Genomic DNA, 14493 nt, shown 5'->3' with positions numbered 1-14493 from the left:
CTTTACCATGTGATCAGCTGTGTCCAATCGTGGCTGATCACAGTGTAAACAGGAAAAGCCTTCTGTCAGACGCGAGGAGAGCTGATCGGCTGCTCCTCTGACAGGGGGGTCTGTGCTGATTATCAGCGCAGCCCCCCCACGGATGCCCACAAAGGACCACCAGGGACGCCACCAGGAAAATCAGGCATGCCCACCACTAGTCACAACCAGGTATGCCACCCATGGACACCAGGGATGCAAATCAGTGCCTGCCCACAATGGATGCCAATCTGTGGCAAACAATAATGCCTAAGAAAAATATAAATCGCGCTACCTCAACCACCCTTCTTGCCAGACACAAGCGTATGCAAGTGGGTGATCTATAGTGATATAAATGAAAGGCTGGCTGCCATGTCAGGAGTAAGGATGAGCTCCGGCGTGTTTGCATTGAACACGTGTGGAGCCCGCCAGGAAGTCGGCACCCGCGCTGCGCTAATCACAGCCAGGCAGACATTTCCCGATCTCTTCACCCGAGCATCGGGAAATGTATGCCTGGCTGTGATTAGCGCAGCGCGGGTGCCGACTTCCTGGCGGGCTCCACACGTGTTCAATGCGAACACGCCGGAGCTCATCCTTAGTCAGGAGCGACCTATATTGGCCACTAGGGTGCAGCATGCAGCCACCTCAAAATCCCCACACCAGTGATGGTGATTTACAAATGAAAACCAAAAACAAACGAAAAACACTTGGATCAAAAAGACATTAGCTAAATATAAACTTTGGCTATGAATGAGTTAATAGTCCAAAATATTAACAGCAGAAAGTCCATTAGATAGCAGGTAGTATGTCAAACACCCGTGCATCTGTGCCACATTACAGATTGATTATAAACGTGTCCAAAGGAAAACGTGATATCTCCTCCACCAGACTTATAGATTGGCCTCTTACCAAATTCCCACCATCCCTTATTACAAGGGGATCAGAAACAGCATATAATGGGTCCCAATCTCGCAGTTTCAGATATGCAGTCCTGTTGGATCTCGTTTCTTACGAGTTCTTACGTTTTTTACGAAACGGACGTAGGGCGAGCGGCACGCTGTCGTCACCCAAGAAGCTCCTGACGTTCCCCCAGTGGACGGGTGCCTTGAATCTAATGTGCCGGCCGGTACACAAAACTCTCAGGCACCCGTAACTAAATGATACAGTGCTGCTTTTCATAAGGCTCTGCCTTTATTACAGTCTCCATTACGACTTTTTGTTAAAGCGGGACAGTTCCACTGTCGTTTGGGGCAAGCAGGCAGTTTATTTTTTAATTTTAATTTATTTTTTTATTACAGAACCTCAATGTACCGTTAAGTATAAGCCGAGTTTTTCAGCACATTTTCTTGTGCTTAAAATGCCCCCCTCGGCTTATAACTCGATTCACCTTTTTGCGCCTGATCTCCCGGAGTTTGGGGACCCGGTGCCGGCCGGCGGTAGCTCCCCTGGACCCCAAACACACATATAGCTCCATTTCTCCTCTACACGTGCGCAAAGTTTGTTGGCCGGGGAGCACCGATTTTTCAAAAAGGGCACACCTTCCATAGACTCCCATGGTAAACGGTAATTTCTCGGGTGACTTTGGGGATCCAGTACCAGCCAGTCGTAGGTTGCCTGGACCCGGACCTTGGCACACATGTAGCCCCATTTTTCCTCTACAAGTGCGCAAAGTTTGTTACCTGGGGGACCTACGGCCGGGGAGCAGCGATTTTTCAAAAAGGGCACCCCTTCCATAGACTCCCATGTTAAATGGTAATTTCTCCGGTGACTTTGGGGATTTGGTACCGGCCGGTCGTAGGTCTCATGGACCCGGATCTTGGCACACATCAGTGTCTCCTATGTGTGCCCATCAGTGCTACATATCTGTGCCACCTATCAGTGCCCATCCGTGCCACCTATCAGTGCCACCTATGTGTACCCATCAATGCCACCTATGTGTACCCATCAGTGCTGCATATCAGTGCCACCCATCAGTGCCCATAAGTGCCACCTCATCGGTGCACATCAGTGCCACCTTATCAGTGAAGGAGCAAACATACTAATTTACAAAGTTTTGTAACAGAAACCCAAAAAAAAATTACTTTTTTTTTTTCTTCAAAATTTTCGGTCTTTTTTTATTTGTTTAGCAGAAAATAAAAATCCCAGAGGTGATCAAATACCACCAAAAAAAGCTCCATTTGTGGGAACAAAATGATAAAAATGTTGTTTGGGTACAATGTTGCACGACCGCGCAAATGTCATGTCTAGCGTGGGTTCATGCACACATGTCTATTGAAGTTGCCCCCCGAAGTCGCCAAAAGTAGTGCAGGAACTACTTTTGGGAATCGCTGCGGTACCCCAAAGTTGGCATCGCACTGATTCGGACAGTGTCGGCAATAGGCTCCGATTCGCTCAAATCGGCCCGGTGTGAACGGGGAGGGTGAAGGACAGAATAAACTGCCAGACGGGTTCAACTCTACAGCATCTACCAAATGCTGGATTATCAGTGTTTGGCGATGGACTGACCTGTCGTACCTTTCAATGCAAACCAAGAAGGAGCTTGAAATGAAGCTTCACCAATCAGAAAAGCATGCAGAGTGCGCCATCTTGTGGAAATTTTAGAAAACTACAGCTATGGAAAATGATGAGCTTTTCTATGCAACTAAATGATACAGTGCTGCTTTTCATAAGGCTCTGCCTGTATTACAGTTTCCATTACGACTTTTTGTTAAAGCGGGACTAAAGTTCCACTGTCGTTTGGGGCAAGCAGGCAGTTTATTTTTTAATTTTAATTTTTTTTATTATAACAGAACTTCAATGTACCGTATATACTCGAGTATAAGCCGAGTTTTTCAGCACATCTTTTTGTGCTGAAAATGCCCCCCTCGGCTTATAACTCGAGTCACCTTTTTGCGCCTGATCTCCCGGAGTTTTTTTTTTGTTTAATATGTTTTTATTGAAAGAGAAAGAAAGGTACATTCAAATACCACAACAAAGTAAAATACAAGAGAAATATAGCATACAAAAAGTATACTGATAAATGCAATCAACATAATATTACAAAGAACCAAAGCGGCTCAAGTCTATATAACATTTTTATCAGGAAAGAAAAAAAAATATATATATATAATAAAAATAAATAAAATAAAAAATAAATAAAATTAAATTCAGAGTAAGAGAGAGAAAAAGGGAGGAAGGTAAAGGAGAGAGGTATCATCAGGGGGAGTGGGAGGGGGGGGGGGGTGATCTCCCGGAGTTTGGGGACCCGGTACCGGCCGGCCGTAGCTCCCCTGGACCCCAAACACACATGTACCCCCATTTCTCCTCTACACGTGCCCAAAGTTTGTTGTCCGGGGGACACCGATTTTTCAAAAAGGGCACCCCTTCCATAGACGCCCATGTTAAATGGTAATTTCTCCGGTGACTTTGGGGATCCAGTACCGGCCGGTCGTAGGTTGCCTGGACCCGGACCTTGGCACACATGTAGCCCCATTTCTCCTCTACACGTGTGCAAAGTTTGTTATCCGGGGGACCCACGGCCGGGGAGCACCGATTTTTCAAAAAGGGCACCCCTTCCATAGACTCCCATGGTAAACGGTAATTTCTCGGGTGATTTTGGGGATCCAGTACCGGCCGGTCGTAGGTTGCCTGGACCTGGACCTTGGCACACATGTAGCCCCATTTCTCCTCTACAAGTGCGCAAAGTTTGTTGTCCGGGGGACCTACGGCCGGGGAGCACTGATTTTTCAAAAAGAGCACCCCTTCCATAGACTCCCATGTTAAATGGTAATTTCTCCGGTGATTTTGGGGATTCGGTACCGGCCGGTCGTAGGTCCCATGGACCCGGAACTTGGCACACATGTAGCCCCATTTCTTTTCTACATGTGTGCAAAGTTTGTTGTCTGGGAGACCTACGGCTGGGGAGCACCGTTTTTTTAAATCCGGCAACCCTCCCATAACTTGCATGCTAAACGTCAGTCTACTCATGGACACAGTGAGGCATGGGCACCGTGAGGCATGAACATAGTGAGGCATGGGCACAGTGAGGCATGGGCACAGTGAGGCATGAAAACAGTGAGGCATGGGCACAGTGAGGCATGGGCACAGTGAGGCATGAAAACAGTGAGGCATGGGCACAGTGAGGCATGGGCACAGTGAGGCATGAAAACATGGACACAGTGAGGCATGAAAGCATGCACATGGACACAGTGAGGCATGGGCACAGTGAGGCATGGGCACAGTGATGCATGGGCACAGTGAGGCATGGACAGAGTGAGGCATGAAAACAGTGAGGCATGGGCACAGTGAGGCATGAAAACAGTGAGGCATGAAAACAGTGAGGCATGCACATGGACACAGTGAGGCATGGGCACATTGAGGCATGGACATGGACACAGTGAGGCATGGACACAGTGAGGCATGCACATGGACACAGTGAGGCATGGGCACAGTGAGGCATGGACATGGACACAGTGAGGCATGGACACATTGAGGCATGGACATGGACACAGTGAGGCACAGTGAGGCATGCAGATGGACACCCTAGGCTTATACTCAAGTCAATATGTTTTCCCAGTTTTTTGTGGTAAGATTAGGTGCCTCGGCTTATATTCGGGTTGGCTTATACTCAAGAATATACGGTATCTTCTGCAATAAAAGCCGCCCACCCATGGCCTGCAGCAGGGGTAGGCAATCTGGGGCCCTCCAGCTGTTGTGGAACTACATTTCCCATGAGGCTTTGCAAGGCTGGCAGTTACAATTACTCCCAGAAGCATGATGGGACTTGTAGTTCTGCAACAGCTGGAGGGCCCCAGGTTGCCTACCCCCCTGGCCTACAGCAATGTAATTTAAATGAAACCCATTTTCTTTTCTCCATTGTTTTAAAAAAAAAATCCGGGGGCCCATTTATTGCTCAGCAAAATGTCCACAAAGGTGCAGAATTTTATTTTTTTTCCATCTCGTGCAGCAGCAGAGTTAAGCCATCACAGACAGAACAAGACAAACAAAAGGTGGATCTCGTATACTGACCTGAAACATCACCGTGAAAAACACCACGACTATCGTCGTGGCCACAAAGTATCCCTTGGCCTTGACTTTCTTGCCGTCCAACAAGACCACAAGGGCGAAGGCCACCGCCCCTCGCAGGCCGCCATACGACATCACAACCTGATCGATCTTGTCCAGTGGGAGGAGTCTGAAGTGATTTAAAACGCAAGTCTGCAGGATAACACCTGGAATAAAAAACAAAACCTGTCATTAGAGTTTTTGTCTCTGAGGTGATCGCTTTCCGATCTTCAGTGTTAACCAGCAGCTGTCAGTGACACAGCAGTCTTAGAACTGGGAGAGGGCACAGCCATGTGCTCCTAGTTCTGACATAGAATTGTGGGTTGATAATACAGCCCCCCCAGTAAACTCCTCCCCCAACAATGTGTGAGCGCCATTATGAGCAGTTGAAGTTTTATGAAACAGTCTAATTCAAATGTGGATGATGTGGGCGTGTTTTATCAAAATGTAGCGTGACCCCACGTATTTGACGTTTTTTACGAACGGCGGATGCGCCGTTCGTGAAAGAATCCCAGTGCGCATGCTTGAAATGAACCCGCAAAAAAGCCAATGCTTTCGACGTGAACGTAAATTACGCACAGCCCCATTCATGGACGACTTACGCAAACGGCGTAAAATTTACAAAATTCGACGCGGGAACGACGTCCATAGTTAACATAGGATACGCCTCATATAGCAGAGGTAACTTTACGCCCGAAAAAGCCTAACGTAAACGACGTAAATAAATGCGCCGGGCAAACGTACGTTTCTGAATCGGCGTATCTACCTAATTTGCATATTCGACGCGTAAATATACGGAAGCGCCACCTAGCGGCCAGCCTAAAATTTCAAATAAGATACGACGGCGTAAGAGACTTACGCCGGTCGGACCTTAGTCAAATCTATGCGTAACTGAATCTATGAATCAGGCGCATAGATACGATGCCGTACACTCAGAGATACGACGGCGTATCTGGAGATACGCCGTTGTATCTCTTACATGAATCTACCCCAATATTTTTTACTTTTTGATTTAATAAATATACATTTAAAAAAAAGAAAATGATTTTTTTTCCTCAGTTTAGACCGATGCGTATTCTTCTACATATTTTTGGTAAAAAAATAAAAATCGCAATAAGCGTATATTGATTGGTTTGCGCAAAAGTTATAGCACCTACAAAATAGGGGGATAGATTTATGGCATTTTTATTTTTTTTACTAGTAATGGCGGCGATCTGCGTTTTATTTTTATTTTTTATTGTGACCGTGACATTAAGGCGGACACATCGGACACATTTTTGGGACCATTCACATTTATACAGCGATTAGTGCTATAAAAATGCACTGATTACTGTGTAAATGTGACTGGCAGGGAAGGGGTTAACACTAGGGGGCGCTGAAAGGGTTAATATGTTCCCTAAAGTGTGTTCTAACTGTAGGGGGAGGGGGACTCACAGGGGGAGGAGACCGATGTGTGTTCCTCTGTACTGGGAACACACATCGGTCTCCTCACCTCTGACAGGAGGTGGATCTGTGTGTTTACACACACACAGATCCACACTCCTGTTGTGATTGCCGGCAATCGCGGGTGCCCGGCGGACATCGCGGCCGCCGGGCACGCGCACCGGGTTGCGAGCGTTGCCGCGGGTGCGCGTGCCCCCTAGCGGCCGCAATGCAAAGGACGTCATATGATGTCCAGTCTGAAAGACGGACAGTTCCTGCCGACGTCATATTACTATGACTCGGTAGGGAACGGGTTAAATAGTTTGAGAGTCGGACTAACCGATTGCCCTGAAGACAAAGATGAAGATGAGGGTGGACAGGACCAGCGCCGAGTCCCAGATCCACTTGGAGGTGTCCACGGCGGAAATGCCCAGGAAGATGAAGATGATGGTCTCGGAGCTGCTGGCGAGGGTCTTCATGGTGTATTTGACGGTGGTCCGGGACTTGTTGGAGATGTTGGCCTCTACGTACTTCTTACAGCACAAGCCGCAGAACGTCACCCTGCAGGAGGAAAGTGAAAGATGATTCCACCGCTCAGCATATTTACCAGGTTCATAAAATTCAGAAAAAATCTAGACATGATATATATCAGCATCTGCTCCTGATGAGTGGAGATTTCCACGAAACGCGTCGAGCCATTCCGATGCTACAATCATGTTTACTGTATGGGATCATTTTATCATTCTTAGGGGTAGATTCACGTACAGCGGCGCATTTATGCGCCGGGCGTAGCGTATCTATATATAAATCTATATATTTTTTCGAATCCACAAAGAATCCGCGCCGTAAGTTATGGTGGCGTAGTGTATCTTTGGCGGCGTAATGGCGCGGAACAAGCCAATGCTTCCGACGGTGACGTCATTCTACGCAAATCCCTATTCGCGAACGACTTACGCAAACGACGTAAAAATTTCAAATTTCTAGGTGGGAAGGATGGCCATACTTAACATTGAGTACACCTCATAACAGCAGCTTTAACTATACGCCGGAAAAAGCCGAACGCAAACGACGTAAAAAAATGCGCCGGGCAGACGTACGTTCGCGGATCGCCGTAACTAGCTAATTTGCATACTCAACGCGGATTTTGACGGAAACGCCACCTAGCGGCCGCCGAAAAATTGCAGCTTAGATCCGATGGCGTACTAAGACGTACGCCTGTCGGATCGACCCGAGATGCCGTTGTATCTTGTTTTGTGGATACAAAACAAAGATACGACGCAGGAAATTTAAAATTACGCCGGCGTAATTCTTTTGTGGATCTGCCCCTTACTATTTTGCCTTTGTATTATGCTGTAACAATCATGATTTTTTAATTGTCTATTATGTGATAATATCGATCAATGTGCCTGACGTTTTATAAAGTTACTACCATTTACTACAATGTTATTATATGTATATATCGTATTTTCCGGCGTATAAGACGACTTTTTGGAAGCAAAAAAATGCATCCAAAGTCGGGGGTCGCCTTATACGCCGAGGACAGTCTCCGTGACTCCGTCAGGCTGCGGGCATCCATGATTTAAAAGCCGCGCCTCCTCCTCAGGCCCCGTACACACGACCGGATCTGTCCGCTGGGATTTATCCGCGGATCAGTTCCAGCAGATAGATCCGGTCGTGTGTAGGGCCTAGCGGACATTTTCAGGCGGACATTTGTCCAGCCGACGGTTTTCCAGCGGATAAAAAATTCTTAGCATGCTAAGAAATCTATCCGCTGGAAACCTGTCCTTCGGACTTATCCGGTCGTCTGTACAGACTCACCGGATAAGTCTGTCCGATCCCCATCCCTCGCATGCGTCAAAATGATTCGACGCATTCGTGGAAGTATTTACCTTCCAGGGTCGCGCACGTCGCCGCGTCATCGTCGCGGCCACGTCACCGCGGATGTTTTCCCCGGGGATTTTGATCTGATGGTGTGTACAGCCTGTGTGTACAGGGCCTCAGACTGTTCCGTGATAGGCAGAACACAAATTTTCCCAGCGGGGCCTCTGTTCAGTGTTCCGCCTATCACGGATGCCTTCTCATCCTCGGACGAGAGGACATCCGTGATGGGCGGAACACTGAACAGAGGCCCTGCTGGGAAAATTTGTGTTCCGCCTATCACGGAACAGTCTGCAGCCTGGAAGACAGAACCTGCAAAAAAATAAGGTAGGGAGATCGTCTTGGCCCGCACAGTGGGGGCGAGTGATGGCACAGTGGGGGCGAGTGATGGCACAGTGGGGGCGAGTGATGGCACAATGGGGGCAAGTGATGGCACAATGGGGGCAAGTGATGGCACAGTGGGGGAGAGTGATGGCACAGTGGGGGAGAGTGGGGGCGAGTGATGGCACAGTGGGGGCAAGTGATGGCACAGTGGGGGCAAGGGGCAAGTGATGGCACAGTGGGGGCGAGTGATGGCACAGTGGGGGCAAGTGATGGCACAGTGGGGGCAAGTGATGGCACAGTGGGGGGCAAGTGATGGCACAGTGGGGGGCAAGTGATGGCACAGTGGGGGGCAAGTGATGGCACAATGAGGGGCAAGTGATGGCACAGTGGAGGCAAGTGATGGCACAGTGGGGGCAAGTGATGGCACAGTGGGGGAAAGTGATGGCACAGTGGGGGCGAGTGATGGCACAGTGGGGGCGAGTGATGGCACAGTGGGGGCGAGTGAAGGCACAATGGGGGCGAGTGATGGCACAGTGGGGGCAAGTGATGGCACAGTGGGGGCAAGTGATGGCACAGTGGGGGCAAGTGATGGCACAGTGGAGGCATGTAATGGCACAGTGAGATTTGAAAAAAGCCTGTTTCTGTCAGCGGTTGGATTGGTCTCTCATAGAAGTCAGTCATACTCCTGCTGTAACTCTCCCAGTGCAGACCCGACATCTGTTCAAAAAATAGGAACAGTCAGTGGGGTAGATTCAGGTACAGCTGCGCGCTCCTTACGGAGGCGCAGTGTACCCTTTTTACCCTGCGCCTACGCAAATTATTTGCGCTACGCTTCATTCATGAAGCAGTAGCCACGTAATTTGCGTGGATGCTCTTCAAAAATGCCCTGCGTAAGGGCGCCTAATGTAAATGATCCCGTAGGGGGCGGGAATCATTTAAATTAGGCGCGCTCCCGCACCGAGCGTAGAGCGCATGCTCCGTCGGGAAACTTTCCCGACGTGCATTGCAGTAAATGACGTCGCAAGGACATCATTTGCTTCAAAGTGAACGTGAATGGCGTCCAGCGCCATTCACGATTCACTTACGCAAACTACGTAAATTTCAAACCTTGCGACGCGGGAACGACGGGTATCCTTAGCATTGGCTGCCCCTGCTTTTAGCATGTGCAGCCTTACGCGAAACCCGACGTACGCAAACGACGTAAACTGCGTACGCAGGGCTCGCGTAACGTTGTGAATCGGCGTTAGTATGCAATTTGCATACTATACGCTGACCACAATGGGAACGCCACCTAGCGGCCAACGTAGGAATGCAGCCTAAGATATGAGGGCATAAGAGCCTTATGCCACGCATATCTTAGGCTGTAGTCGGCGTAACAAGCTCTCTGAATCAGGAGAACTCGTTACGCCGGGGCAAGTAAGCAATTGCGCTGCGTAACTATGGTTACGCAGACGCAATTGCTCTCTGAATCTGGGCCAGTGAGATTTCCAAGATGTCAGGAAGCCTCATTAGAGCTCCTTCTACACGGGGCCTGGCTGCCGTTTCCATGTGTCTTTCGGATAGAAGTCGCCTTGAAGTAGCACAGGAACCTTTTCTAACGTTGGAGCGACTTCAGAAGTGCCAATAATAGACAGCTGTCATATGTCATGCGACTTGGGGGTCTCAAAGGTCAGATCACAAGTCGCAGGAGTGTGACCCGAGCTTTACCGAGTATAGCGATCACTGGCTACATACATGGTCTATGTGCGACTCTCTGATTGCGATTCGAGGCTGATTTGTAGCCCCCAGTCTGACCCTGAAGATCAAACGAAGTGGCCTTTCCATGTCTCAGGAAGAAGTGAGAAGTGGCAGTTGACGATCGCTGCGTGGGTTGCATCGTGACTCGGCTCAGTGAAGCGGCTCACATGTATGAGTCACCCGTGTGTGAGAGGCTCTGTGTTCCCTATGAGGATCCTCTTCACCTTGCACTTCTCTCCTGTGACTCAGCGGTTCTGTAATGAGCCGACAGTCTATAGACAACTCCTATCCTCTGTAAGAACACAGCGGCAAGGTGCGGCGCGCTTCAGAGTGCGCTACGTGGGCGCCGTCTGTGTCACCGCTTGTTGTTTCACTCCATGTTCAGCCTGTTTTCATGGTCACAGATGTTTTAGAATCATCTCTGGAGGACACACATTGTGGGCAACCAAGGCAAGAGGAGACAATTGTCATCTAAATGCAAGTCTAATGGGCCGCACACGCGATCCGAATATCGTACGATTATTATTTTATCGGGCCGCGCGCGCAACGCACGCCGCATCACCCGGGACCCAGGGCCGCGATGTCCGCCGGGCACCCACGATTGCCCGCAATCACGGCAGGTCCGACACAGATCCATGAGGTGTCAGAGGAAAGGAGACCGATGTGTGTTCCCAGTACAGAGGAACACCGATCGGTCTCCTCCCCTTCTGAGTCCCTGCCCCCTACAGCTAGAATCACTCCCAGGGAACATATTTAACCCCTTGATCACCCCCTTGTGTTAACCCCCTTCCCTGCCAGTCACATTTACACAGTAATCAGTGCAGTTTTATAGCACTGATCGCCGTATAACCACTTAAGGACCGCCGCACGACGATATACATCGACAAAATGGCACGGCTGGGCACAAGGGCGTACAGGTACGTCCCTTTTAATAACCCAGCCGTGGGTCGCAAGCGCGCCGGCACGCTCGCGACCCGGTCCGAAGGTCCGTGACCGCGGGACCCGATCGCCGCCGGTGTCCCGCGATCGGATCACAGGAGCTGAAGAACGGGGAGTGTAAACACAGCTTTCCCATTCTTCACTGTGGCAGTGTCAGTGATCGTCTGTTCCCTGTCATAGGGAAAGACGATCAGTGACGTCACACGTCCAGCCACGCCCCCCTACAGTAAGAAACTCACATGAGGTCACACTTAACCCCTACAGTGCCCCCTAGGGGTTAACCCCTTCACTGCCATTTTCACAGTAATTAGTGCATTTTTATAGCACTTTTCGCTGTGAAAATGACAATGGTCCCAAAAATGTGTCAAAACGCTGAGACGTTAGGTTATTTTTCTTTGTCCCCCCCCCCCCCAAAAAATAAAAATAGCGTAGGGGTCTCCCCCAAAATCCCTACCAGGCATTTCAGGTCTGGCATGGACCCAAATAAAAAAATGACGCAGCCCCCCCCAAAAAATCCAATGTTCTTACCGTCATAAGAAGTGTCTAACGAGTAAAGAGTACTTACGCCAGTATGGAAGACAGCGAGACCATTTCTGCTGTGAGGTGGGCGAGATAGACGAGGAGGAAGATGAAGAGGGGCTCGATCATGCGCACTCGCTTGGTGAACCGCGTGATGAAGGCGAGCAGGAAAGCGAACACCAGACCCACCGCCGTCCCTCCGAGACTCACCACGAAGAAGGAGCCTGCAAGAGAAGCAATAGCCGGCTGAGGTTATTATATATATATGGGGGAGCAGCTGATACATGAATTTTTATGGACCTTAAATCATTTTATGTTACTTTCCAAGATTCATTAAAAATAAAAATAAATAAAAAATATCTTTTATGATTTAATAAAATAAAATCTCTGACCATCTTCTTTAGAAATTCTACAGTCTCTGACCATTTATCTCCTATAGTATGTCTGCAGTCTCTGACCATTTATCTCCTATAGTATGTCTGCAGTCTCTGACCATCTCCTGTAGTATGCCTGCAGTCTCTGGCCATCTCCTGTAGAGATTCTGCAGTCTCTGGCCATCTCCTGTAGAGATTCTGCAGTCTCTGGCCATCTCCTGTAGAAAGTCCGCAGTCTCTGGCCATCTCCTGTAGAAAGTCTGCAGTCTCTGGCCATCTCCTGTAGAATTGTCTACAGTCTCTGACCATCTCCTGTAGAAAGTCTACAGTCTCTGACCATCTCCTGTAGAATTGTCTGCAGTCTCTGACCATCTCCTGTAGAAAGTCTGCAGTCTCTGACCATCTCCTGTAGAAAGTCTGCAGTCTCTAACCATCTCCTGTAGGATTGCAGTCTCTAACCATCTCCTGTAGAAAGTCTGCAGTCTCTGACCATCTCCTGTAGTATGCCTGCAGTCTCTGACCATCTCGTGTAGTATGCCTGCAGTCTCTGGCCATCTCCTGTAGAGATTCTGCAGTCTCTGGCCATCTCCTGTAGAGATTCTGCAGTCTCTGACCATCTCCTGTAGAAAGTCTGCAGTCTCTGACCATCTCCTGTAGTATGCTGTCCTTCTTTTAGTGCTGTCCTTCTTTTAATAAAGGCTACAATTTTTTCCTAGTGCGGCTGTCCAGAAACAATTTTTGTTCCTGCGCGCCAGGACTAGGCAGCCGCGCTGGGGGCCGTGATTAGGCGCACGCCCGGCGTGATGGTTGCCCGGCCTATTTAAACCTGCTGCTGACACTGGCGCATCGCTGGTGTATCTTCAGCTTGTCCTGCATTCCTGAGTTCTGTGTATCTGCTGTTCCTGATCTGTGTACCGACCCGGCTTGCCCTGACCTGATCCTTCGGCTTGATCCTTGGCTTGCACCTGACTTCTCTCCGCCTGCTTTCTGCATCTGATCCCAGCCTGGTTACTGGACTCCTTTATCTTGCTCCCTGAACTTGACTCTTGATTCTAGACTGATCTCCTGTGTTGACCCCTGGCTTGGCTCCTGACTCTGCTATCTAGTCTGCCCTCTGGTTCCTGCTTCCTGGACCACCCAAGCACTCCTGTCTCCAGTTCCAGCTTCCCAGCACCCGTGCTTCTGTGGGCTGTGTCACCTTCAGTGGTGTTCTGCACTCGGCCGCAAGGGGAGCCCTCCTAGCAGTTATGGAGCCCCTTACACAGCTTCAGGCATGGGTCCCCTGGAGCAGAGAACCGGGGGGGGGGGGGGGGGTGTGCTACCGCCTGAAGTTGAGAAGCAGGGGGGCTGCTGCCAATTGATAAGCGGGGGGGGGGGGGAGGCTTTAGGGAAAAAAAGAAGAAATAAATAAAAAAATGTATATAAAAAAAGGGGGGTAGCCATCTGGGGACCTCTGGGCCCTTTAATAAAATGAAAAAATGAAATAAGAAAAATATATGGAAACTATATATTTTTTTTTTTAAAAGGGGGGGTTGCCATCTGGGGACCTCTGGGCCCTTTAATACAAATAAAAAAAAGAAACCTCTGGGCCCTTTAATAAAAAATAAATAAAAAAAAAATATATGAAAAATTGAAATAAACATTTATAAAAATAAAAAATAAAAAAAGGGGCCCTGGGGACCTCTGGGCCCTTTAATAAAATAAATAAAACAATATATATAAACAAAAAAATAAAAATAAACATTTATAAAAAAAAGGGGGGTTTGCCACATGGGGCCCTGGGGACCCCTGAGCCCTTTAATAAATGTATATATATATATATATATATATATATATATATAAAAAGAAATAAAATAATATAAAAAAAATATTATTTTTTATAAAAAAAAGGGGGGTTGCCATCCGGGGCCCTATTAATAATAATAATATATATATATATATATATATATATATATATATATATATATATATATATATATATATAAAAAATATTTTTTTATAAAAAAAATATGAAAAAAGGGGGGTTGTCATCCGTGGGCCCTGGGGATCTCCGGACCCCTAAAAAAAATTGTCCCTTTTAATAAAAAATAAAATAAAAATATATTAAAAATATATATATTTTTTATAAAAAATAAATAAAAAAGGGGGGGTTGCCATCCAGGGCCCCTGGGGACCTCCGGACCTCTTAAAAAAAAATGTCCCTTTGATAAAAAATAAAATAAAAATATATTTAAAAAAA

The 14493-nt window shown here is 48.0% G+C and overlaps 1 protein-coding gene across 1 annotated transcript in view; it reads right to left on the bottom strand.

Annotated features, from left to right (window-relative positions):
• The window catches only part of SLC9A5 (solute carrier family 9 member A5), a 107564-nt gene that overhangs the window by 43764 nt on the left and 49307 nt on the right, over positions 1–14493 (bottom strand). The window contains exons 5-7 of the mRNA XM_040329522.1: positions 11927–12104; positions 6824–7044; positions 5026–5228 (exon numbers count right to left, since the gene is read on the bottom strand). Of these exons, the coding sequence (XP_040185456.1) occupies positions 5026–5228; positions 6824–7044; positions 11927–12104 (602 nt within the window). The remainder of the gene's footprint in view (positions 1–5025; positions 5229–6823; positions 7045–11926; positions 12105–14493) is intronic.

The sequence above is a fragment of the Rana temporaria genome, chromosome 11 (genome assembly GCF_905171775.1).
Source record: "Rana temporaria chromosome 11, aRanTem1.1, whole genome shotgun sequence".
NCBI classification, from domain to species: Eukaryota; Metazoa; Chordata; class Amphibia; order Anura; family Ranidae; genus Rana; species Rana temporaria.
This window is presented reverse-complemented; position numbering and strand designations above follow the sequence as displayed.